Source organism: Gadus morhua, chromosome 8 (genome assembly GCF_902167405.1).
Source record: "Gadus morhua chromosome 8, gadMor3.0, whole genome shotgun sequence".
NCBI lineage: Eukaryota > Metazoa > Chordata > Actinopteri > Gadiformes > Gadidae > Gadus > Gadus morhua.
Genome location: NC_044055.1, coordinates 4162479 through 4186009, shown reverse-complemented (window position 1 = coordinate 4186009; position 23531 = coordinate 4162479). Strand labels below are relative to the sequence as shown.

General features: G+C 47.4%; 1 protein-coding gene across 1 annotated transcript in view; it reads left to right on the top strand.

Moving 5' to 3' along the window:
• Positions 1–23531, top strand: part of kcnq3 (potassium voltage-gated channel, KQT-like subfamily, member 3) — a 64310-nt gene that overhangs the window by 33181 nt on the left and 7598 nt on the right. Inside the window, exons 3-10 of the mRNA XM_030362650.1 lie at positions 19285–19375; positions 19912–20038; positions 20644–20816; positions 21372–21545; positions 21832–21942; positions 22253–22348; positions 22757–22851; positions 23329–23355. Coding sequence (XP_030218510.1) covers positions 19285–19375; positions 19912–20038; positions 20644–20816; positions 21372–21545; positions 21832–21942; positions 22253–22348; positions 22757–22851; positions 23329–23355 — 894 coding nt within the window. The remainder of the gene's footprint in view (positions 1–19284; positions 19376–19911; positions 20039–20643; positions 20817–21371; positions 21546–21831; positions 21943–22252; positions 22349–22756; positions 22852–23328; positions 23356–23531) is intronic.

Below are 23531 nucleotides of genomic sequence, written 5' to 3'. Positions count from 1 at the left end.
ATTTCTCCTAAAAATGACACACATGAGAGAACGTCTCTTAAAACGACTAATGAATGAGAGGGAACGGCTTTTTAAACGACAAACACATGAGAGAGAACGTCTGTTAAACGAAAAAAACACATGAGAAACGTATTTTAAAACAACTCAGCATGCAAACATACTCTCCCCCCGGGGAGGAGGGAGAGAAATTGAGGGAGAGAGAGGGTGGGGGAAGATGTTTCCTTCTGGAGGGAAGACGGGATGAGAGGGAATTGGTATCACATTCCACAATCTGTTCCCTGCAGCCTGGCTCTGTCAGCGTTCTGCTTGGCCTGTCGCAAACTGCGCCCATTTCCATTCTGCCCAGCATGTTATTACCCATGATGCATCGGCTGCGAGCGGCTATCTGTGGCCGCAGCGCTGCACACATGGATGCGTACATGTGGCGAGGATTTTAAATGAAAGCAGGACGAACGACCGCAACACATGATCACATGACCTCACCTCATCATCATCATAGGGTTATGAGGACGGTTATGGTCTTGGTGAAAAGATCTGCAGGTATTGTAGGTTTAGGGTTCAAACCCCACTGTCCCCAATCTAACACATCCTAGAGCGAGAATCCCCTTCATCTCGGATCCAGCAGTCTGACTACGTTATAGCGGACCTCCTGTGGGGAGTCGGTACAGAGCCTGGGTCGGAAACCAGAAACAGAAAAGCTTTGTTCCCTGTCTGGTCTTGAGATATGCCCCCATAGGAAACTCATTTGCATGAATGGATTAAGCTTTCAGGATAAGTGTGTCTGTCTGTGTGTGTGTGTGTGTGTCTGTGTGTGTGTGTGTGTGTGTGTGTGTGTGTGTGTGTGTGTGTGTGTGTGTGTGTGTGTGTGTGTGTGTGTGTGTGTGTGTGCGTGTGTGTGGTAGCATCAACGTAACATTGTATGCATGTTAGTACTGTGATACTATGTTAGTACTGCGGTAAGGTTCCCATCCGTCGGACACGCACATCGGCTTGAAGGCCCCGTTGATTGGCTGCGCTCTGATTGGTCGGTCTGCGATTGACCAGGGCTCTGATTGGCTGAGGATTAACGATCTGTGTTTGCTGGCTGTCAGAGCTCCACCTGGACATCGTTTAGCAGAGAAAACACCGGGGAAGGGAGTCACAGCCATGGGGGCTGGGAGGAGGGAGGGGGCCTGAGAGGCTGTTATTGATATCGATGCTCTCATTATAGCCAAAGGGATGAGTATTGATCAGCCTGGCGGGGGTGTGTGTGTGTGTGTGTGTGTGTGTGTGTGTGTGTGTGTGTGTGTGCGCCTGTAAGTGTGTGTGTGCACGCGTGTGTTTGTGTTTGCGAGGGGTTCATACAAATGGCTGATCAATAGCGGTATTTCTTAGGACTGATTGATGGATGGACCGACGGCCAGGTGGATGATGGACGGAGGATGAGGTGACGGACTATCGGACGGACCACAAACAGGATGTTGGGGAGAAGGAGGCTTGATATACAGCAGGGAGATGTGAATGGAGGGAGAGAAGATGTTGGTAGAGAGATAAAGGCAGTGAAGAGAGATACAGGATGTGATTCCTCAGCTCTGCTGGAAAATATCCTGCCCTTAATTACCAGTATCCCCAACACACACACACACACACACACACACACACACACACACACACACACACACACACACACACACACACACACACACGCACACACACACACACACACACACACGCACACACGCACACACGCACACACCACACACACACACACACACACACACGCACACACACACGCTCACACTGACGCAATGACACATACACACTAACACACACACACACACACACACACACACACACACACGCACACACACACACACACACACACGCTCACACTGACACAATGACACATACACACTAACACACACACACACACACACACACACACACACACACACACACACACTCACACTGACGCAATGACACATACACACTAACACACACACGCACACGCACACACACACACACACACACACACACACACACACACACACACACACACACACACACACACACACACACACACACTCCAGCCCTTGTTGATTGCAGGTAGTGTGATGCCTGCTCCTGGGTTACCATGGGTTACCAGGGGAAATGAACTGGAAGAACACGACTATTCTGTTCTGATATTTTATTAGAGAGAGAGAGAGAGAGAGAGAGAGAGAGAGAGAGAGAGAGAGAGAGAGAGAGAGAGAGAGAGAGAGAGAGAGAGAGAGAGAGAGAGAGAGAGAGACCTCTTCTTCCCCCTCCTGAACCCACTGACCCTGGTCCCATTATTCCAGAAACCAGACAGATCTGGACCCAACCAGCTAAAACCAGACTCAACCAGAAAGAACAAGACCCAACCAGAGAGAACAGGACCCAACCAGACAGAACTAGACCCAACCAGCTAGAACCATTGTCCGTATTCATGTCTGTTTAGAACCAGAGTAGAAACGGGTGTGAACGAGGAGAACCAGAGCCACCCTCCTCACCAACTTGTCCTTCATCGACTGGTGGTCTTCTCATCTTCTCATATCCAAGCATCGACGCCGATGTGTGTGCTTCACATTCATGCGTTTGCATGAATGTGAGGCATTATGTGTAGAGATGCTGTGAAGGCTTAAAAAGGGCGATTTACCATCCATATAGCGCCCATGTAGCATGACCGTACGATCCATCAAATGAATAACTCAGAGGAGGGGGGAACATCGCTGTGAAGGACAGGATGCTGAAACACTGCTCATTCACCTGGTCCCCTCAGCTGCTCATAGCACCAGGTGAGAGTGGCTAGTGGCTCTGTTTTACATACTACGGGCATTTTTTGTTTTCCAAAATAAAAGCGTGACTCAAATAATAACAAAGCATTAAACCTTAATATATTCAACGTGCTTCCTGTTCCGGTATATGTTTGTTGTACGTCCAGTGGTACGCACTGCAGAGAAAGCTAGCTTAGCTTTCCCTGGATGGGTCGACGGTACGTACAACGGTCATTAGCTAACTGTTAGCTCGCGAGCTTAGCTACCTCTTGGTGAGTCAGCGGTACGTACGACGGTTCTTAGCTAACCGTTAGCTCGCTAGCTCAGCTTGCTCCGGGTGATGCCATAGTACCGGTTCTAGAGTGAACAGAACCCCCAACAGTGTGTGTCCTTCCTGCCGCAAGCGTTAATCACTCTCAGCAACACCGCCTCACCCCGGTGTCGCACGCCGAGGGAACAGGAAGTAGATTTGTTACCGTTGGAGATGCTCGGACCTCTGCTGCTGTGGGCGGGATGCACGCCTCCACGGGCTGGCCTATCGGGGACGAGCAAGAAGCACCTTGAACCCTGCATTGTTGTTGGCCCCCGGGACCATGTCTTGTCAGGTCTATTGCCATGGAAACATACATCATACCGAGTCGGCGAAGTCTGAGCTCTGCGGAGAGGGGGAGATGGACGGGGGAGGAGGGGGAGTGTCTCCATGGTGATGGTGGAGAGGTAGAGACCCCTCGAGCCAGCAGAGTGAGAATGAGCAGTCGTCGTCATGGAAACTGAAAAACGCACCAGTCACCCGGCGTTCCGCTGGGGATGACCGGGTTTTTATTAAAGCCCAGCAGGACTTCCTGGGAGCGTTTCAGACGGAGCTGTCGATGCTCGCGTGAACTCGTCATGAAGGTTCAAGGCTCTCAGAGGGAAACATTGTGGACGGCCCTGAAGTCTGCCGGCAAATCTAACATATTGTACCGCAAGGGTTTATGTGCCGTATAACTTTAACTTTGGAAAGTGAATGGGGCCAGGCGGTTGTAAATGTGTTACTTCTTGTTGGTTTTTTGTATTTGTGTTTGTGTCCGTGTCGTCAAATTCCAAGGATGAGATTCAGGTCGTTAGTCAGAGAGTTGACACTCATTCGACCAACTGTCAAGTTCAGTTGAAACGAGTTCAATCCAGATTTCGGTTGCCTTCAACCAAACACCAGATTATTAACAGGCCGGCAAATGAGCCATCCCCAAAGTGTGCGTCTGTGTGCGTGTGGGTCCGGGGGGCCGGGGCCGGGATCCAGGACAGCCTCTAGGTGTGGGAGGTAGAGGTCATGCCTCTTAATCAGCTGGGTTGGCTCGTTCGTCGGACCTCGGGGTGGGGCCTCATTAGAAGGACCAGATGGTTGGCTGGAAACACCGGGCCGGACTCTCTGGACGCCGGATGGTCCAATTTGGAAGCCAGGGTCTTTTCCTAAAATGTTTAATGAGTATTAATTCCCTGGTCGTTAGTGAAGGAGGAGTCACACTGATCGATAGGACAGAGACGATGATCTACGAGGATCAGTCTTCCTAATTAACATGACATCATCGCAACATGAGTGCAAGTACAGTAATGCACACTGTTCGAATACACAGAACAACATCGATCATTTAGTGCACGTGATTGGTCACAACGCTATGCACAAAAGTGCACGTGCACAAGCATGCGCATGTAACACTTCAACAGAAGATCAGGGCGGGTCTTCTGTTGTCAACTAATCACTGTCATCCCTGACGGTAAACACGGCCTCGCTTCAGACGTGCACACGAACAAACACCAGCAGGCCAGAAGGAACGCGGCGTCACTGATTGAGAGTGCGTAGGCCCCGCCCCCACTGCCACCTGGGGGTTGCTTCCTGCTGGTCTGTCATGTTCTGGAGGTCCTCCTCAGATGAATGGGGTCGGTGGCTCGCCCGCCCGCCAGCGGTCCAAGGTCCTCGCGCCGCAAGAGGGGGGGCCAGGGTCAGGGCCGATCCGGAGCGAACCGCCTCCTTTAATATTTAATACTGCCGACATGCCGAGGGAAGATTGACTGTTCTCACCGGGCTGTCTGAATATTGGCAGAGTCAAGGAGTTCGGGATGTGGTCGGTTTGTGCGTGGGGGATTACCGAGGGCATATCGACGGGTTTCCAAAAATAGCTCGGAGGTTGGATTGGAGGCATTTTTCAAACTGGTTTTCTGGTTTTGGAGCCAGAAATGAAAGTCAGGGGTCAAAATGAACACTGGTTTGTAGCAGTCATAAAGGCGTTTTTTAAGGAGTTGTAAAGGTTTCAAAGCTGTTTTACTAATAGTTATGAAGGGAATCAGGACCTGCGTGTGGTTTTGGATTGATTAAAAGAGAAAAAGAGAAGCTAAACATAGACCTTCTGTACAGAGAAGCCAGATTACAGTCAGAAAGAACCAGCTGGAACCAGATGATTCTGACAGTTGGCTGGGAGATCTGCCGCTTGGCAACGTCAAAGAAAACCCCAGAGAACAGCGAGTGCATCCCATAATATCCTCCTCCCACACAGTAGCACAAATATTAATACTTAAGTACTTATTCTCACAATGTTCTTTAAAAGGAGCAGAGCTTGAGGAAACAAACCGCTAACTCAGGAGAAACCTCCACTGAGATTAATTGTGTCACAAGATCCTCATTGTCGAATTATGCAGCTGCATAATTCACCCGCCAAGTGTGACAGTTTGTATATTAAAAACATAAACAACCCTGCACTTCTGCTGCATCCCAATAAACTACGGGAAGACAACATTTGCAACTTGAAATTTCATATTCTAAGAGCACAGTAACAATGTCTGCCAGGCCTTTATTCCCTGGGTAATGAGTAGCAGTAAATAAAACATTATTTGAGGTTACATCCGTTGTGCCTTCGCTCCCCAGACAGCTAACACCCTCCACCCGCGTTTCACAAGAAACCAGAGGCGACAGAGCGCGTCGCTAGCGCACCATTAACGCTCCTGCTAATCACGCAGACAGCACCTCGGAGCTGTCCTGCTAGTTTATCTTTCCCGTCCTGCTAGCTGGCCGGTCCCATTAATCCCACTGCTCTGATAGTGTAGCGGCTTCCCCTGTTAACCTAGATGTTCAGTCCCCTTAGCTAAACTAGCCCATTCTGCTTTATACTGGGGCTGAAGTTTAGGTAACAGTTACTAATGTCATGTCGAGCCTTTCAAGACATAGATGGCTATATAAGTACAAAAACGCACTACGCTTAATCATAGAATCTACAATAAGAGCTCTGATTATAAATCCCCTGATCACTTAAAATACACCAACATTCTACAGAACAAAGAAAGAACTTTGTTCTTTACTTCTGAACCCTTCGTTCGCAGACAGAGAGCTAATCAACGCGCTACAAGCAGCTAATGGGCCACGGAGACAGCACGCCGAAGTGTAGCTAATAAACATAGCGGTTGACACTGATTGCTTCCACATCGTCTTGGCAACAGTGGATTGGGGCCGTCAACCTCTGAGGCAACCAGGGGACAAATTGATGCATTTGCCAGGAGAAAACACAATGTTCTCCGGTAAGAGGGGGAGGGATTGTCTGGGAACAAGAGATCTCTCAATCTGTTCCCGTTGGTGTAAATATTTCTTTGATTTACCAGTGAGAGAAATTAGACATCTGACAGATGAAAAGATAGACCGTTTCATTCATTTGTGTGTAGCGTGGTCCTGTGTAAGAAGTACTGCAGTTTTATGTTAGTGTTGTAGTACGATGCTGTCCCTGTAGTGTGTTTCACTGTATACTGTAGTTCTGTGTTAGTAGTACGCTAGTTCTATATTACTATTGTATTAGGATGCTGTCCCTGTATTGTGTTTCAGTGCATACTGTACTGCAGTGTCAGCACAGTAGTTTTATGTTAGTGTTGTAGTGCTGTCTCTGTATTGTATTTCAGTATATATACTCATATATACTCTGGTACTATGTTAGAGTAGTGGTACTGTTCTTTTACTGTGGCACCATGTTGTCGCTACACGGTCAGTACTAACGGTTTATTGCAGTGATATAAACAACACGCGCAGCATTTCCTGCAGGGCTAATGAACCTCAGTCCACAATCCTAGTCCCTGGGTTTAAATCGATTTACCTTAACACACACACACACATACTCCCATCACACACACGCACACAAATACACACACTCAGACCGGCTAATGATAAGGCATGGCGGTGCTTTTGGGTCAGGGTGTCTGAAGAACTTCCCTCTACCCTGTGAAACGCGCCGCGGGCGTAGCTCCGCCCTCCGTCTCGTTAGTATCTGGAGATCTGTCGTTGATGGATGAGGGCGTGTCTCCGTGGCAACGGAATCAGGGTGATTGATGAGTGGCCCCCGTCCTCCGGCGAAAGGAATAGATCATGGGAGAGTCGGTACTGCGTAGGGCTGAAGTACTGTCTGAAGTACTGTCTGTAGTACTGTCTGAAGTGCTGTCTGTAGTACTGTCTGAAGTACTGTCTGTAGTACTGTCTGAAGTACTGTCTGTAGTACTGTCTGAAGTGCTGTCTGTTGTACTGTCTGAAGTACTGTCTGTAGTACTTTCTGTTGTACTGGCTGCAGTACTGCGTCAGGCTGTACAGTACTGTATGTACTGCTGTCTGTAGTAGGGGTGTAAATCTCTGGTTTCCTCACGATACGATATTGAAACAAAAATAATCAATTTTTAATACAAATAACAAAGTGCCACATTGCATATAAACGCAAAGGTTTTTTTTTATGGCTTAACTTAAGGAGCCTGTTATGATCTTTCATTTTGAACATAGACCATCCCCAGCCTATCCGTGTGGATAGGTTTCCTCTAAAAACAAAACATCCCTCGGAGTCATCTTGGCTGTTAAGATAAGCCGTCCGTGTTGCCAGATTGGGCTATTTTTTGCGAAAATCGACATCCTCGCGCTCACACATATGCTCGCTGTTGCTGCTTGCCTCGTTTAATCGGTGAACGGATGCCTGAGCGGCTTGGCCCACACAGAAATAGTTTCACAAACACCCGCACAAGGAGATTGTCAAAATAAAAGCATATAATACAGCGATATGCACCGATGTTTGGGCATTGCATCGATGCAGTTGGATCGTCAGGTACTACGTTAGTACTGAGTGCCTATCTGAGGTACTACCTTAGTACTGTGGTACGGTGCTCAAACTGGAAGTACTATGCTGGTACTGAGGAACTATCTGAGGTACTTCGTGAGTACTGGGGTACTATGCTTGAAATGTGGTACTACGTTAGTACCGGGCTACTATCTGAGGTACTATGTTAGTACTAGATTGCTATCTGTTGCACTACGTTAGTACTGGGGCACTACGTTAGTAATGGGGTACTATGTTAGTACACCATGTGTATGTCAATCTCCTGTTGTCTGTGAGTACTAGTAGTTTCGTCCGTTCGAGGTGTATTTAAATGACTGAAGTTGATCAAACTTGCGACAGCACATTGATCCCAACTGCCTGTTCCCTGCTCGCTCTGAAACTCGTTTCTGCTGGAATGACCCTAATTATACGACGAGGAAGAACAGTATAATTAGCACCGAGGGTACTTTCAGTTTCCGTCGTCACTTAGCCGAAGACAAGGGCAGCGCCGTTTAACCTGGAGACAGATACCAGGAGGACAGGAAGGAGAGAGGTGGTCACTTTCACACATTCCGATCTACAGTTTGGATCTCAAACTTTGTACGTCGACTGCTCTTTATCTGGTTATTTTTGACCAACGTTCGGTCTCATATGTTGGAGGTCTCTGCCGAGCTGAAGGTGTTTTCATATCAGGTCTGCATTTCCGACGCAAGAGACACCGACGTTTTCACAGAAACCACTCTCATAACACACCTGACAAACGGCTCTGGGACCTACTTTAATCCCTGCTGCTAGCAATACGTTTCAAATTATACTTAACAATTTACCCTATTTCAAGGTCTCCAACTATTATAAAACCGTTCTTGGCAATACGTGACACAGTGATTATCTAACCTCCGTTGACTATTTTACCGCTAAACTCAGGAATAAGTGGGCAAGTGAACAGCTATATTCCTACAATATTTAATAGACTACCTTTAATGTGCCAATAGGCATCCCTGGGCCAGAGAAGGAATTATTACATAATTATATCCTATCTGGCTGAAGAATAACGAGAATCAAACTCTCTGTTCTTGAGCTAATGCCAGCCTCAATACCAGCCCAATAATCCTAATAATCAAATCCAAAACGTCTCCCCTAACACTGTTGGTCCCCTGCTCCTGAGACCACGTTGTGATCACATCACCGGTCTGTCGTCAGACAGCAGAGGAAGGGACCCGAAGAAGTGACCAAAGGAAGGGACCAGAGGAACTCTGTGGTCCGTTCTCTAGAGTCTGTAGAGGAGGTTCCTCTGGAACGTTCTCTAGAGTCTTTAGCAAGTTCCTCTGGAATGTTCTGAGTAGATCACCTTGCTCTGATAGATGGACCGATGTGTCTCTGGAGGAACTGTGCGTCGGCCCGTCTTTCTGTCTGTGTCTGTCTGTCTGTCTGTCTGTCAGGCTGTCATGTGTGTCTGTGAGTCTGTGTGTATGTGTGTATGTGTGTATGTCTGTCTCTCTCTTCCGAATTGCCAAAGCTCTCTCTGTAGGATGTTCTCTCTGTCTTTCTCTCGTTCCGTCCGTCTGTCTCCCTGGCCCCTGCTCCTGCCTGCTTGTCTCGGGGGAAGCTGAGCTTCACGATGACTTTGAGTCGGACTCCGAAGGAGCCGCGGAGCCGGGAGACTCAGAGCCAACTTCCTCCCGAAGTTTGTTTGACGTCTGTTAGAGAAGATTGCAGCACTCAGACACAGCCACGCACACAGGCACATAAGGTAGCAAACACACGCACACTCAACCCTGCACACACACACACACACACACACACACACACACACACACACACACACACACACACACACACACACACAAACACACACACACACACACACACACACACACACACACACACACTCAAACCCACAGGCCCCAAACACGCACAGTCAAACACAAAGGCATGCGCACACACACACTCAAACACACAGGCTTACACACTTACAGTAGCACACATATGCACACACGCAGGAACACCCACACCCGTACACACAGGAATACACAGGGACACACAGACACCACGGTACTATTTAAGTACTGTAGTACTATGGAAGAATTTAGGTACTACGTTAGTACTGAGGAACTATCTGGGGTACTACCTTAGTACTGTGGTACCATGATCAAACTGAAGTACTATGCTTTAATTTCCCAACTGGGATTAATAAAGCATATCTTCTTTACCCTCCCCCCCGGAGATTTAACGTCAGGTGTTTTCTGCTTAACCATCAAATATTGAATAACTCCGACGTGGTTTTTCGCTGCTAACCCCTCCCACGGCGGGGTCAACCTCCCCCGAATCCATCACCCTCACTCACAGCCGCTCCCCCCCCCCCCCCCCCCCCGCCTTCACACAGGAAACCTCCTTCCCCTCCTCCCATCCCTCACCCCTGCCTCACCCCTCTCACCCGAGCTACCAGCGAAGACCGGAGAATTATAGCCCATCCCAGGTGGGAAGGGCGATTTACACTCTGTTCATTAAGCCCCGCCCCCGAGGTTCTGCTGAGTCATCGGGAACTAGCGTGCTAGCAGGCTATCAGGCTAGCCCTCCTGCTGGGAAGACTAATGTAAAGGAGCAGATGTCCTTTCCCCACTTTGAACCCGGCGGGGGGGGGGGGGGGGTGGGGGGGGGGCGGTGTAAGCAGGGCGAAGGTTCCACCATCATCAAGGTCATGCTTCCATCCTCCAGCACGAACATATAAAGGATTAACCATCCAGTTGAGCTCGTCATTATTTCCGAACAACTCTGTTACGGATGTTGCAACTGCCCCCCAACCCCCCCTCCCCGTATCTTTGGAAACCTGTGACAGTTGATCATGCTGCAACACCACGTTTGACTAATTCCACGTGATTTGCTGTAAATTTGATTACGAATTCATTGAATTGTGAAATTATTTTCATGTCGCCGCTCTGGTTGGACGAGACATCGGTTTGGCTGTGATTCGCTGTTCCCTGGAGGAATACGTCGTTAAAGGTTGAATTAAATGTTTATTTACAACATCGTTCACAGGTTGCATGGTAGAAGAGGCAGGACCACCAGCTCTCTCATTTCAACGAGAAGATAAGCTCTCTGCGGTCAAACCAAGAAGACAAGATGAGTTTAATATTGAATAGAATGTTTGAGATCTGTAGTTTGTGTCGTTTAAGGTCTATGGAGGAGAAATGAATCATGGGTAGAATAACTTAATAGTGTTTGGTTTCCTGTCTCCCTGCTACTCCCTGCTGTGATAAACACTGAGCCAAAGCCTTCTCCCCTTCCTCCCCCATCCACTCTGACTCTCTGACTCTCTCTCTCTCTCTCTCTCTCTCTCTCTCTCTCTCTCTCTCTCTCTCTCAGATGAAGGGTCAGAACTGCTTGGTCTGCGCTTCCTTTATTAAACGTTCCTTACGAATGCCTTTAGAAGACATCAAGGTGTCCGTGTCTGAGCCTGTGTATCTCTCTCTCTCTCTCCCTCTCCCTCCCTCCCTCCCTCCCTCCCTCCCTCCCTCCCTCCCTCTCTCTCTCTCTCTCTCTCTCTCTCTCTCTCTCTCTCTCTCTCTCTCTCTCTCTCTCTCTCTCTCTCTCTCTCTCTCTCTCTCGCTAAGACATTTGTTTTACCCATCAGAGAGCCCAGATGGGTGGAGCTCTGGTGATTCATTACTGTATGTTGACTGATTATGATGACTGATTATGATGACTGCCTCGTGATGGGGCAGATAGTTTGACGTTGGAGTGTTGTCCTCCGTGGGCGCCCAGTGAGTCTCTCCATCTTGTCTTCTCCACAGCTCTTAACATAACCATACACCAAACACCCAACATCTCCACCCGACCATAGCAGCAGAGGGTCGGCTTAGCTCAGGAGGTGAAGCGGGATGACTTCAAACTGCAAGGTTGCTAGTGTTGTGGGAATTTGCACCACGTCAATCGCTTCTGTCTAAACTGTTAAGGAGAAGTCCAATGCATTGGCAAAAGCAAGGACTTCTTATACCTTGGCAGACTTATCATATTGGTTATCAACAGATGGATCTCCTCATGTGTGAAAAAGAGGGAGACGTAGCCGTGCCTTCCGAGTTGGAGCCTTTGACCCTTGACCTTCCCAAGGGGGTCAAGGGTCAGGAGAAATGGAGTGTGAAAATATATTTTCCCATTACAGCTAGTTTGAACCCCGGCTCCTAGCTGAGTGTCGAGGTGTCCCTGAGCGAGACGTTTTACCCTAACTGCTCCTGACGAGCTGGCTGTCGCCCTGTGTAGTTGACAGCCCCTTCGGTGTTGTAAGTTGCTTTGGATAAAAGCGTCTGCTAAAGGCCCTGATTGAATTAATGAATTAATGAATGTAACGGTTGCATACTTAATACCTCCAGCTCCGTGGCAGTCTATCGGCTAAACTGTCCTTATTTCCCTAAAAGGAAAACCCATTGGAAAACACACACACACACACACACACACACACACACACACACACACACACACACACACACACACACACACCCACACACAGACACACAAACAAGCAGAAGCACACAAACAAACTCACACACTCACATATATGCAGATACACACACACACAGATCCGTGCACAGAGACACACTAACTAGCTGAAGCACACAATCAAACATACACACACAAACACGATAATATACACAAACATCCGTGTTCTAAGTAGCATGTAGCAGTGAGCTTCGTGATGATGAAGAGGACCTCTTTAGTTTAGAAAGTCCCCCCTTGGCTCCTCATTAGAGGGTATGGATTGATCAACCACACACACAAACACGCACACACATACTCACATACACAATCTCACACGCACATAAGAAGAAACACACACTCACAGCGGTATCACACACATATACACGCACACACACGCACACATACTTGCATACGTGTAACACAAACACAAACTTACACTCACAAGCAGATACACAATCATGGTGGTGTATCATACACTCACAGAAACACACACACACACACACACACACACACACAGGTTCATGAACACAGACTCAAACATACAATAGGCAGAAGCGCACAAAAACACACACAAACACACACCCACACGTGGGTTAAGTAGCATGTGTGAACTGCTGGCTGCAGCAGGATGTGAAATATTCACGCTGTTATGGTTTCAGAAACCTACCATAGGCACCTTGTACTGGGAGAACGACACGTAGTTCTGGGAGGGTGACAGGTTGCGTTGGTCAATGCTACTGGTTGTACTGGTACTGGTCAATTCTGTTGCCAAAGAAACCAGGTGTCACTTCATACATTGGAGTCTGCTGCAAGTTGATTGATTATAAAACAAATATAATACGGAAACATTTATGAATCTGCGGTGTCCACGGTAACCAGACCGAATACCAAGAACCAGTCGGTGTCACTTTGGCCCTTTCCACCTCATCGTCCTCCATCTTGTTTAAAATATTTTCATTCACGCGTGGAGATGTTGCTCCAAACCTTCCTCTCATCAATCCAGAACCTACTGGATCGATCGGGTAACACTGAGAGGTCAACACCCGGCCGTAGACGATAATGTGTCTGTGTACCGGCCTTCCGGTTGGTTCTGCCTCCATGTTTTAATCAGGTTGGGTCCGGCTCGGACCAGATTGGGCATCACTCCCTTATCTCAGGCACTCAGACACAACACATCCTGGGCGGGACTTCAACCGCCAGGGAGCCAATCAGAAGCTGACTCACACCTCCGTTCCTTCCTGTTATTTGCTCAATGGAAAACCATTTGCATGCACTTACTCACACACGCACACACGCACGCACGCACAGACACACACACACACACACACACACGAACACACACACACACACACACACACACACACACAACTTCTCACACACGTACACACAACTTCACACACACAACTTATCACTCACATGCACACACACACACATTCTCCCTCACTCACTCTTTCCTCACAGCTAATTTATAACCTGTGTAACTTAATTTCCTGTCTTCGGCCTATAACATCCATCCATACCTGTGGTACAAAGGATATTTCTATAACACACTGGATTTAACTCAAAGGGTCTTTAGAAACCCGATCACCCGAACAGGTGAGATAAAAGAGGACTATTAAGAAAGGCCTAATGGTATCTCTGATGCATGACTTCCTTCTCTGTAATACATTTGGCAAATGACTATCCAGGGCTGGTTAGCTCCAAGGATGAGCTATACACTATCTGGCTGCATTTTATTATCCTCTTGAGAAGCCTTTGAAATCAGAGTGCTCCTAGGTGAAGCAATGCACCTCTACTGAGGGGAAGTCAAGCATATATTGACATCCGGTTGCCCTGATTGGTCGGGATCTGTCCCTGATTGAGCCGACGTCAAGCCCCTTCCTCAATTGGGCTTTGAAACTTTAAAGAGAGAAATGTAACTTCTGTGTGCAAAATAAGTCTGTGAAATTAAAAAAACAAAACCAGTGTGACTGCCTTAAGGAAACCCGATTTATCGCGCTAAACTAAATAATTTAATCAGACAAAGTAGCAAGTAAAGAACTAGAAAATGCATTTCCTGCAGAAAATGCGGTGAGTGCTGTAGTACAAAGTGAGGTTAAAAATATTTTTTAATAAAGCTGCATGACATAAAGAAACGAGAGAGAGAGAGAGAGAGGAAGAGGGAGAGATGGAGAGAGAGAGAGAGAGAGAGAGAGAGAGAGAGAGAGAGAGAGAGAGAGAGAGAGAGAGAGAGAGAGAGAGAGAGAGAGAGAGAGAGAGAGAGAGAGAGAGGAAGAGAGAGAGAGAGAGAGAGAGTTTGTGTGTGTGTGTGTGTGTGTGTGTGTGTGTGTGTGTGTGTGTGTGTGTGTGTGTGTGTGTGTGTGTGTGTGTGTGTGTGTCTTTAAGAGAACAGCGAGCCGGTGTGTGATTAAAAGTAGTCCTATTGAGTGGGAAAAACAGCCAAATCTGGCAACACTGCCTGAACGTCCTCCAAAAGTAGCCCTTTGAAATACGCCCAATCTGGCAACACTGCTGAACTGCTGAAACAAAGCCCGTATGAACCTAAAACTGGTATTCTGAATAAAGTTTAAATGATATCGAAATTCTGTTTCCGTATTATTGAAGATACGAGTGTGTAGATTTGTTAAATGGTTTGAACTAAGGTAAACTGTTGAAACGTGATTTAGTTTGGAGGGGGGGGGGGTTGTCCTGCTTACTACGGTGAGGGTTTCGTATAATTTAGTTAATTAATTGAGGGCGCTGTCACACCAAAATCGTACCGGGGGCGAAGATTTTACCGCCTACGTAATTCGAATTCGAAACATTACGTCATCGTTCGACGCGATTGTCCGTTGCCAGGTAGGTTTCAAAAACATTTGCGCTCATGTTGCCAAAGACGAAATAAAATAATACAGACAACACTTGTTTTTACTTTGTATTTGTATTGTATTGAATTTTCTAGTAAACTGAGTGTTTAAAGTGTATCAAAGTCTAGCTAGCTTGTGTTAATATAGCCTACTCAGTTTACTAGCTAAATGCGATTAAACAATTAAATACAATACACATATAAAGTAAGCAACGCTAATAAATGTCATTTGTAAAATAAGTGTTATCTGTTTAATGTTATTTCGTCTTGTGACGCTCAATGAATGAGCGTGAATGTTTGCTGATTTTCATGAACCTTCCTACGTCATTGTTCGACGCGATCGTCCGTTGCCAGGCAACGTTCGACACGGTCGTAGCCAGGCAGGTTTGGAATTTTCTACGACAGATTACGTAGGCGGTACAATTTTCGCCCCCGGTACAATTTTGGTGTGACAACGCCACCAGAGAGCGCCCCTAACACATTTGCCGCCCTGGGCGATATATATATTTTTTCTTCCTCCATGGGCCCCTGACACCGTCTGGGCCCCAGTGCAGTGCACCGGTTGCACGTCGATATTTACGCCACTGGTTACTTCTTAAACAGTTTAAGTACCAGAGGACGAATCTGCCGTCCTCCTATTGACTCCCATGTTAAAAAAAAGATAATATTTAATATAAAAGTTTAAATATTTAAAAAATCTGAAAAGAAACGCGCGCTCTTCTGAATATTTTAAAATTTGAATGGAGTCTCTGGGGAAAAAAATAGGAAGGAGATAGGTCCCAAAGTTTGTAGAGAATAATAAAGAAAGAAAGAAAGAAAGGATAAAACTTATGAAGAAGAATAGTTGAGCGCTGCATGCATCACTCACCTAATAAGGTGTTTATATCAGTAGTGTTTTTTTTAATTAACATATGTAGCAACAGTTTATCATCATTTGGCTTAAACATTTATTGTTGTGACATTAGGCGTAAATAGAAAAACACAAATCAACAGAATAACTTTCTGTCTGTTTCTCTGTGTCTGTCCCCCACTCTGAGCCCCGCAGCTAAGTGATGGATTGCACATTTCTTTCGGAGCTCTCTGTATTAACAGATGCAATGACCTGCATGCTACCTTGAGCCTGAGACTTTACATCGATCCTAATCAGCGGCTGATGAGTCCCCTTAAACGGCCCTGGGTTCTCTGTTCTGGCCCTCCTGCATCCATTTGGGAGATGGATCCCCCTTCACTGTGCCTTGGACTCGGGCCCCCAGGCTGTGGCTGTAGCGTCAGGGACAAACGACCCCCCAGCCCCCGCAGGAAAACCGGGCTCAATTTACAACTCTGCTCCCGGCTTCTTCTGCTAAACTAATAAATGGTTTGGTAGCTTGGCCACGTGTGCGTGTGTCGTCGATTTGAAAGCTCCGATAGCCGAGGTGAAGATAGTGTGTTTGTCATAGGCGTCGATTACGGGGGGGATATGTCCCCCCCACTATTTGAAATACGAATTTTGTCCCCACCAGTTTTAAAAATGTGTAAAAAAAAATAATAATAATTAAAATCCCCACATACTCAACCGAAATCGTCGAGTCTAAAATCATGCGATAGGCGCGCTCGAAGACATCATTTATTAGATAGACCTACCTAATAAACCGTTGGAACACACAAGACCGGAAACCATGGCAACGCCGGTGAACAAACCCCGACTCCCGAGAAGCCCAATCCCTATGAGCTCCCCGCGCTACGGCCATCCGGAGCCACACAGAGCTTTTGGCCGTGATATTATACATACAATTATATTAAATTATATACTATTATATATAGAGCTCCGAGAGTAGCAAACGGCAACAATCACTTTCTCCTCCATGCTGCAGTACACCCCGGACTGCACTGCGCTGAGTTTGACGGTTGAACGCTGATTGGCTGTTACGTTACACATGTCACTCAGTAGCCACGCTGTTGAACGCTGATTGGCTGTCATCACGCGAAATTTGTGTCAAAGTTGAAATTTTTCGCGCCACAAATCCTCGTGAACGCGCTTGCCTGTGCACGGCGAAAGTGTGGCGCGACAAATCAAAAATATTCGCCCGATACGCGTCTATAAGTTCACTTTGTATGGGATCTTGTCGTCCCGCTGCGTTTGGTGTGAACGCACTGGAGAAGTTTCAAGACAAACTTTTTTGAAAAAATTTTATTCAGAAAATAGCCGGTCCTTTTGCTTCCTATAAAAAGCATGTTTGTGACACTGGATAATATCGATATGGATACGTCATCTAGCCTGCATGTGGAGGGCCACATAAGGTAAGAAATTGGTTTACGTAAACTTTGCTGCAGGTTCTGTTTGCTCGTGAATCGTGATGACCTGGCCAAAGGTTAACAACGGTCCTAAGCGATTGTGATCTGATTCTGGTTGGTGCACCAGTTAGTATGCATTGTATATATAGATTGCAGCTAGTAGCAGCTACAGACGGTGCGATTGCTATGCCAATGTGGTTATAGTTGGTTTTGTCTGATTGAGATATTTGACGACTTGGAGCCTGGTAGGCCTATCCTGACATAAATATGTTCTCGCATAACCTGTGTGATTATTCTAAACTGAAGAGGATTTTATTTGCGGACAATTTTCTTATGATGTTGTAACGAGTGAAGTCTACATTGGTCCTTCGCAAGTTTTTACTGGTGGTCAGGATTTGGCAGATGCAATTCTCCTCTGGGTGCTTGTATTTTTCTTCTTTTTTTAATGCAGCATAACATATGCTACCATCAGCCCTTGCTCGTCTTCAAAAGGCTGATGCTCAGTACCTCGTTTCATTTCGTACCCCCTTTACAGTCTGGCATTGTTTGTCTGGTAAACTCTGTTGATGTCAAGATAAGTGTTAAATTGCCAACACTGTTCTTTGTCCTGTGTGTATTAGTATTAGGCCTACATATCCCGAGCCAATACCCTGGTGTTTCCAACGCTGTTTTGCAAAACAAGCCAAAACACAAACTGTGGTTTTCAACTTTTATTGTTCGAATAGGATCTTCATAGGGCTGGCCCGAATGCCATTTTTCAGGCTTCAAATACTCGTTGGTTTTTCCGAGCGAATATTCGAATACTCGTTCCAGAAAAAAACACCAAAAACAAAACATCAAAAACAACATTAATAATCCTTATATACTCCCTGGAACCGATTTTGACAGTATCTGCATATTTTGTTGAAGATTTAATAGCTTTTGAACGTTAATTAGTAGGCCTAAGTAGGTTGAAGTTCCTTAGTTTTTCCCTGTGAAAGCGAACAGCTGTTGCTCCGTTCCAAATCAGCTGTTCTCTGTCATCTCAGCCCTTACGGGAGCTTTTCAATTCATCCTGGAACGTGCATCTTTTCAGGGAATTTGTACAATAAATCCATAACAAATACCGAATATTGATTGTCTTATGTGTCCATAGTATATCCATTATATTGACCGGGTATTCCCAAGACGCTCACGCTCTGCAGCAAGCCAGTCACAGTTGATTGGCGCGGCGCTGTACAGCGAACGTAAACAAACAACTAAGCTAAGGTTTTAAGTATTACTTTTCCTCCCGAGATCCCGCTAATGTTGTGTTATAAAGTAAAGGGAAACAAGATATCTATTCTTCCTCCACCTCTCTCGCTTCTCTGCTTGGTGTCGCTGACGCTTATAGTTTGCCTCCCTCGCTCTGGTAAAGTCACCTACGTGGAAAAAAATAAATAACGAAGCTCCGAATACTGATTTAAGCTTCAAATACAAATTTTCCGAACCAGTATTCGAATATTCGAATAATTTCAACCCCTGACAATGCACTGTAGAGCATATTGTAATGCAGCGTTGAATGGATGAATAGCTTACATAAGGGTACCCAGCACTTTTCAGACCACACTCAAGCTTATGGTTATTGTCCATACCCCTTCTAAAACAAACTGACGCCCTTGGTGTTTGTGTTATTATTTATCTGATCAGGTAGCGTATTACGAAACGACGAAGTGGGCCGCCGTTGTTCTGCTCTCTGCCGAGCGCTTGTCGCCCTCTAGTGGTGGCGGAGGGACACTACACGTTTCTAACCTTTCTCCGTGCCTCAGCCGGTGTTGATCAAGCTCCTCTATCTCCGGTGTCTACGCCTCAGGTTCCTGATCGTCTTGGGCTGTCTGATCCTGGCCATCCTCACCACCTTCAAGGAGCACGAGACGGTGTCGGCCCAGTGGCTGCTCATCCTGGTGAGACCTCCGCCGCCCCCTCCCCCCCCCCCCCCCCCCCCCCCCCCCCCCCCCCCCCACAGGTGGTCTTCACTCCAAAAAAAAACCCTGTCCCTTCTGCTACACTTACAGCATGTTGGGGATTTTTGTTTCTATTATTTTAAATTGCCAGTATAAGAAACCAATTCATGGTCATTATTTAATTCATTAACACATTTTCAATTTTGCATTTGCTTAATTATGATTATCACGCCAAGGGCCTCGCACATAAAGTCACTCACTGAGTGACGGAGTAGGAGTACAGACGGTAAATGTTCCACAAAAGGAAAAAAATATAACATCACCACAAGGAAAGAAAAATGTATATAACTCCAACATTTAAAGTTAATAACTGAATCGGACTTAAAGCTGCACTATGAGTCTTATCTACTGCAGCTAACTCCATTAAAACATATCTAATTTATACATATTTAAATGGTCCGTTATGCCCCCCCTCAACGCCGCGGGTTTGAAACCCAGCGGTCCGACTCACGGCCTGCGTCTGCTCTGACCTCCAGGAGACCTTCACCATCTTCATCTTCGGGGCCGAGTTCGGACTGAGGATCTGGGCGGCAGGATGCTGCTGCCGCTACAAGGGCTGGAGAGGACGGCTCAAGTTCGCACGCAAGCCCCTGTGCATTCTGGGTAAGGTCAGACTGTTTGAGGGCAAGGCACGATAAAGGTCAGGGGTTCGATTCCCTGCAAGGTGCTTGGATTTTCAACCAGAAGCTAGGGGTTCGCTTCCTGTTTCTTTCACCCTCTCTCTCTACCGCTCTTTGCTTTATTCCCGTTGTGACCTGAAGGTTGGCACTAACCCTGCCAGGGTCAGGGGTTCAATTCCTCGTGTAACCCAGTGCATAGAGAGCAAGGCACTGATTTACATCACTGGGTAGGGGTTATATTCCCGGTGTGACCTAGTACGTACAGCGAGGCACTAATACATCACAGGGCAGCAGTTGTATTCTGTGTGTAGCCTTAATTAGGTTGAGCAAGGCATTAACAGTGCCAGTCGTACCCACTGAGGTACGCAACCCAAAGAGCTTTATAACCCTCAACACCGGCAGCGTCTCTTCCTACCTGGTGTGTACACCGCTACAGGTGTAATTAGTCCTCGTTAGGGTTAATTAGCGCTCGTTAAGAGCTTGATGTCCACATGATTTGTCATCACGATCATTAAGTCCCCCGATTGTGTACAATGATTATGTTCTTAATGTGTGTGTTCCCCCCCCCCCCCCAAACCCACCCTCCAGACATCTTTGTGCTGATTGCCTCTGTGCCGGTGGTGGCGGTGCGTAACCAAGGCAACGTGCTGGCCACGTCGCTACGCAGCCTGCGCTTCCTGCAGATCCTGCGCATGCTCCGCATGGACCGCCGCGGGGGCACCTGGAAGCTGCTTGGCTCGGCCATCTACGCTCACAGCAAGGTAGGCTAGGCTAGGCTAAGCTACGTATGCTAATGGGAAGTTATGCTAACAACAACATATGGAACACTGACGGCAAGGTTAGTTCTAGGAACTGCTGGGCTCCGCCATCTACGCTCACAGCAAGGTAGGCTAGGCTAGGCTACGCTATATATGCTAATAAAAAGGTACGCTTACAACAAAGTATGGAGCACTGGTGGCAAGGTTTGTTTACTTCTGCTATTAGCATGTTGAGCTAGGTAACGCTACAAATGCTATTAGCAAGGTATTCTATTCTAGGCTACGTATGTTAACAACAAAGTAGCTGTCTCTGACGGCAATGGTACCTTTTTTTACCTGTCGTAGGAGCAAGGTATGCTAGCAGAAGGTAAGGGAAGGTGAGAGAAAGATAAGTAACGTAAGTTTACCAATGCTATTAGCAATTTATGCTAGGCTATATACGCTAACAGCAAGGTGTGTAATTCTCTTCAGTGTTTTGCTTTTGTGTACTTGTTTTAGTTTTTTGTTTTGCTTGTGTCTAATGTGTGTGTGTTTGTGTGTGCATGGCTGTACCCATAGGAGCTCATCACAGCCTGGTACATCGGCTTCCTGTCCCTGATCCTGGCCTCCTTCCTGGTGTACCTGGTGGAGAAGGACGACGGCACCATGGAAGTGTCCGACCCCGACAACCCCACTGGCCAGCCCCAGACCCAGGACTTCGACACCTACGCCGATGCACTCTGGTGGGGCCTGGTATGTACAAGGAAATATGCTTACATATTCTGGAACATCGATGGATCCGACGGGCCGCTTAGCAGCACCCAGGAGATGGGGTGTGATGAGGGGAATCAGCACAAAGCGCCGGCTCACAGCATGGAGCAAAAACACAGCGCAGCAAGAATTACTTTCACTTTCACTTTTGACTGACTTTGTTTACTTTCTTTCTGGATGGGCTTTTTGTTCCTCTGTGGACGGGCCAGGAGAGTCCTGTCCGGCCTCGGTGTGGTGGTAACCCCTTGCAACCCGTGTTTGTTGTCAGATCACGCTGACCACCATCGGCTACGGAGATAAGACGCCCAAGACCTGGGCGGGACGTCTGCTGGCCGGAACCTTTGCCCTCATCGGAGTCTCCTTCTTCGCCTTACCTGCAGTAGGTCACTCTGTCCTGTCACTCTGTCCTACAGTAGGTCACTCTGTCCTGCAGTAGGTCACTCTGTCCTTCAGTAGGTCACTCTGTCCTGCAGTAGGTCGCTCTGTCCTTCAGTAGCTAGGGTAACAGTCTAAACAGGAAAGTAGCTGTACAAAAATAACAAGAACACTGAAGTTAACAGCTCTACTAAAAGTAAAGCTATCGTTGAATTTGCGCTCCTGTCCTGAAATGCGGGTGATGGCTGACCAACGTCGTGTTGTGTTGTGTTGTGTTGTGTTGTGTTGTGGTGTGTTGGGTTGTGTGGTACCAGGGGATCCTGGGCTCCGGTCTGGCTCTGAAGGTCCAGGAGCAGCACCGGCAGAAGCACTTTGAGAAGCGCCGACACCCGGCCGCCGGCCTCATCCAGGTAACACCCCGGGGCGTCGCTCGCGATGGGGCGGGTGGTCCGTCACCATGGCAACTATCCAGCCTTCTGCTGCGGGGCGGGTGGTCCGTCACCATGACAACCCTCCAGCCTCCCTCTGCGGGGCGGGTGGTTTGTCACTATGGCAACCCTCCAGCCTCTGCTGCGGGGCTGGTGGTCCGTCACCATGACAACCCACCAGCCTCCCGTTGCGGGGCGGGAGAATGAGTGTGAGGATGAGCAAATGTGGAAGGAGTACGACGGCCGTGTGTTGGGGACAAAGCGCCGAGGTCATCCAGTCTTTGAAGTGCATTAAGTGTGTGGAACTTGGCGATGCTGGTTCCTGTTTCGACATGCTGAACGTGAACACGTGAACACATGAACACATGAACTGTTCTGCTTTGTCTACAGTCTGCCTGGAGATATTACGCCACCAATCCAATCAGAGACGACTTAATTGCCACGTGGAGATTCTACGAAACCATCATCTCGCTGCCCTGTTTCAGGCAAGGATCAGACCCAACCTGACGTCTTCCCTGCATGTCGTTCTTACCGGACGCCCACGACTCGTTCGTTTCTACTACATGTTGGAAGTGCTTTTATTTCGGTTGTTTGATTTATACTTTGCCATCATTGGTGCCTCATCACACGTTTGTCGGTTTCTTTGTTTTTAGTTTGCATGTTTATCATAAACCTCAGCCGGAGTGTTCCATGGATCACTGCATCCCTGGAGAATGTACTGCCTCATATCCACAAGGTACACACAGTGGTACATACACGGTGATACTGCCCCATCACAGTCCTCAGTGCCCTGCTTAGTGTGCAATTACCTTCTGCTATGTACCTTGAACCAGGAAGTTAATACTTAATTACTTTTAAACTTTTAAACAAGGCGTGAGGGGATCAGACCAGATGTCCCTCTAAAGTGAGGGCTTCAGGTGTTGTTTTACTTCCTGTTAATCCTGTGTCATCCCCCCCAACAGGAAGGACCTCGTGGAGGGGGTTTCAAGGTAGGCTACCGTTACCCACTTCCTGCCTCACTAAGATAAGTAGAGTTCGCGCCCTGCCATTCTGATGGTGCTTTAATTAGTTCCCAGGATGGATGAAGAACCTCCTAGAATATCCTCCTCCTCCTCCTCTGGTCCTAACGCTCCCCTCCTCCTCCTCCCCCTCCTCTCCTCCCCCC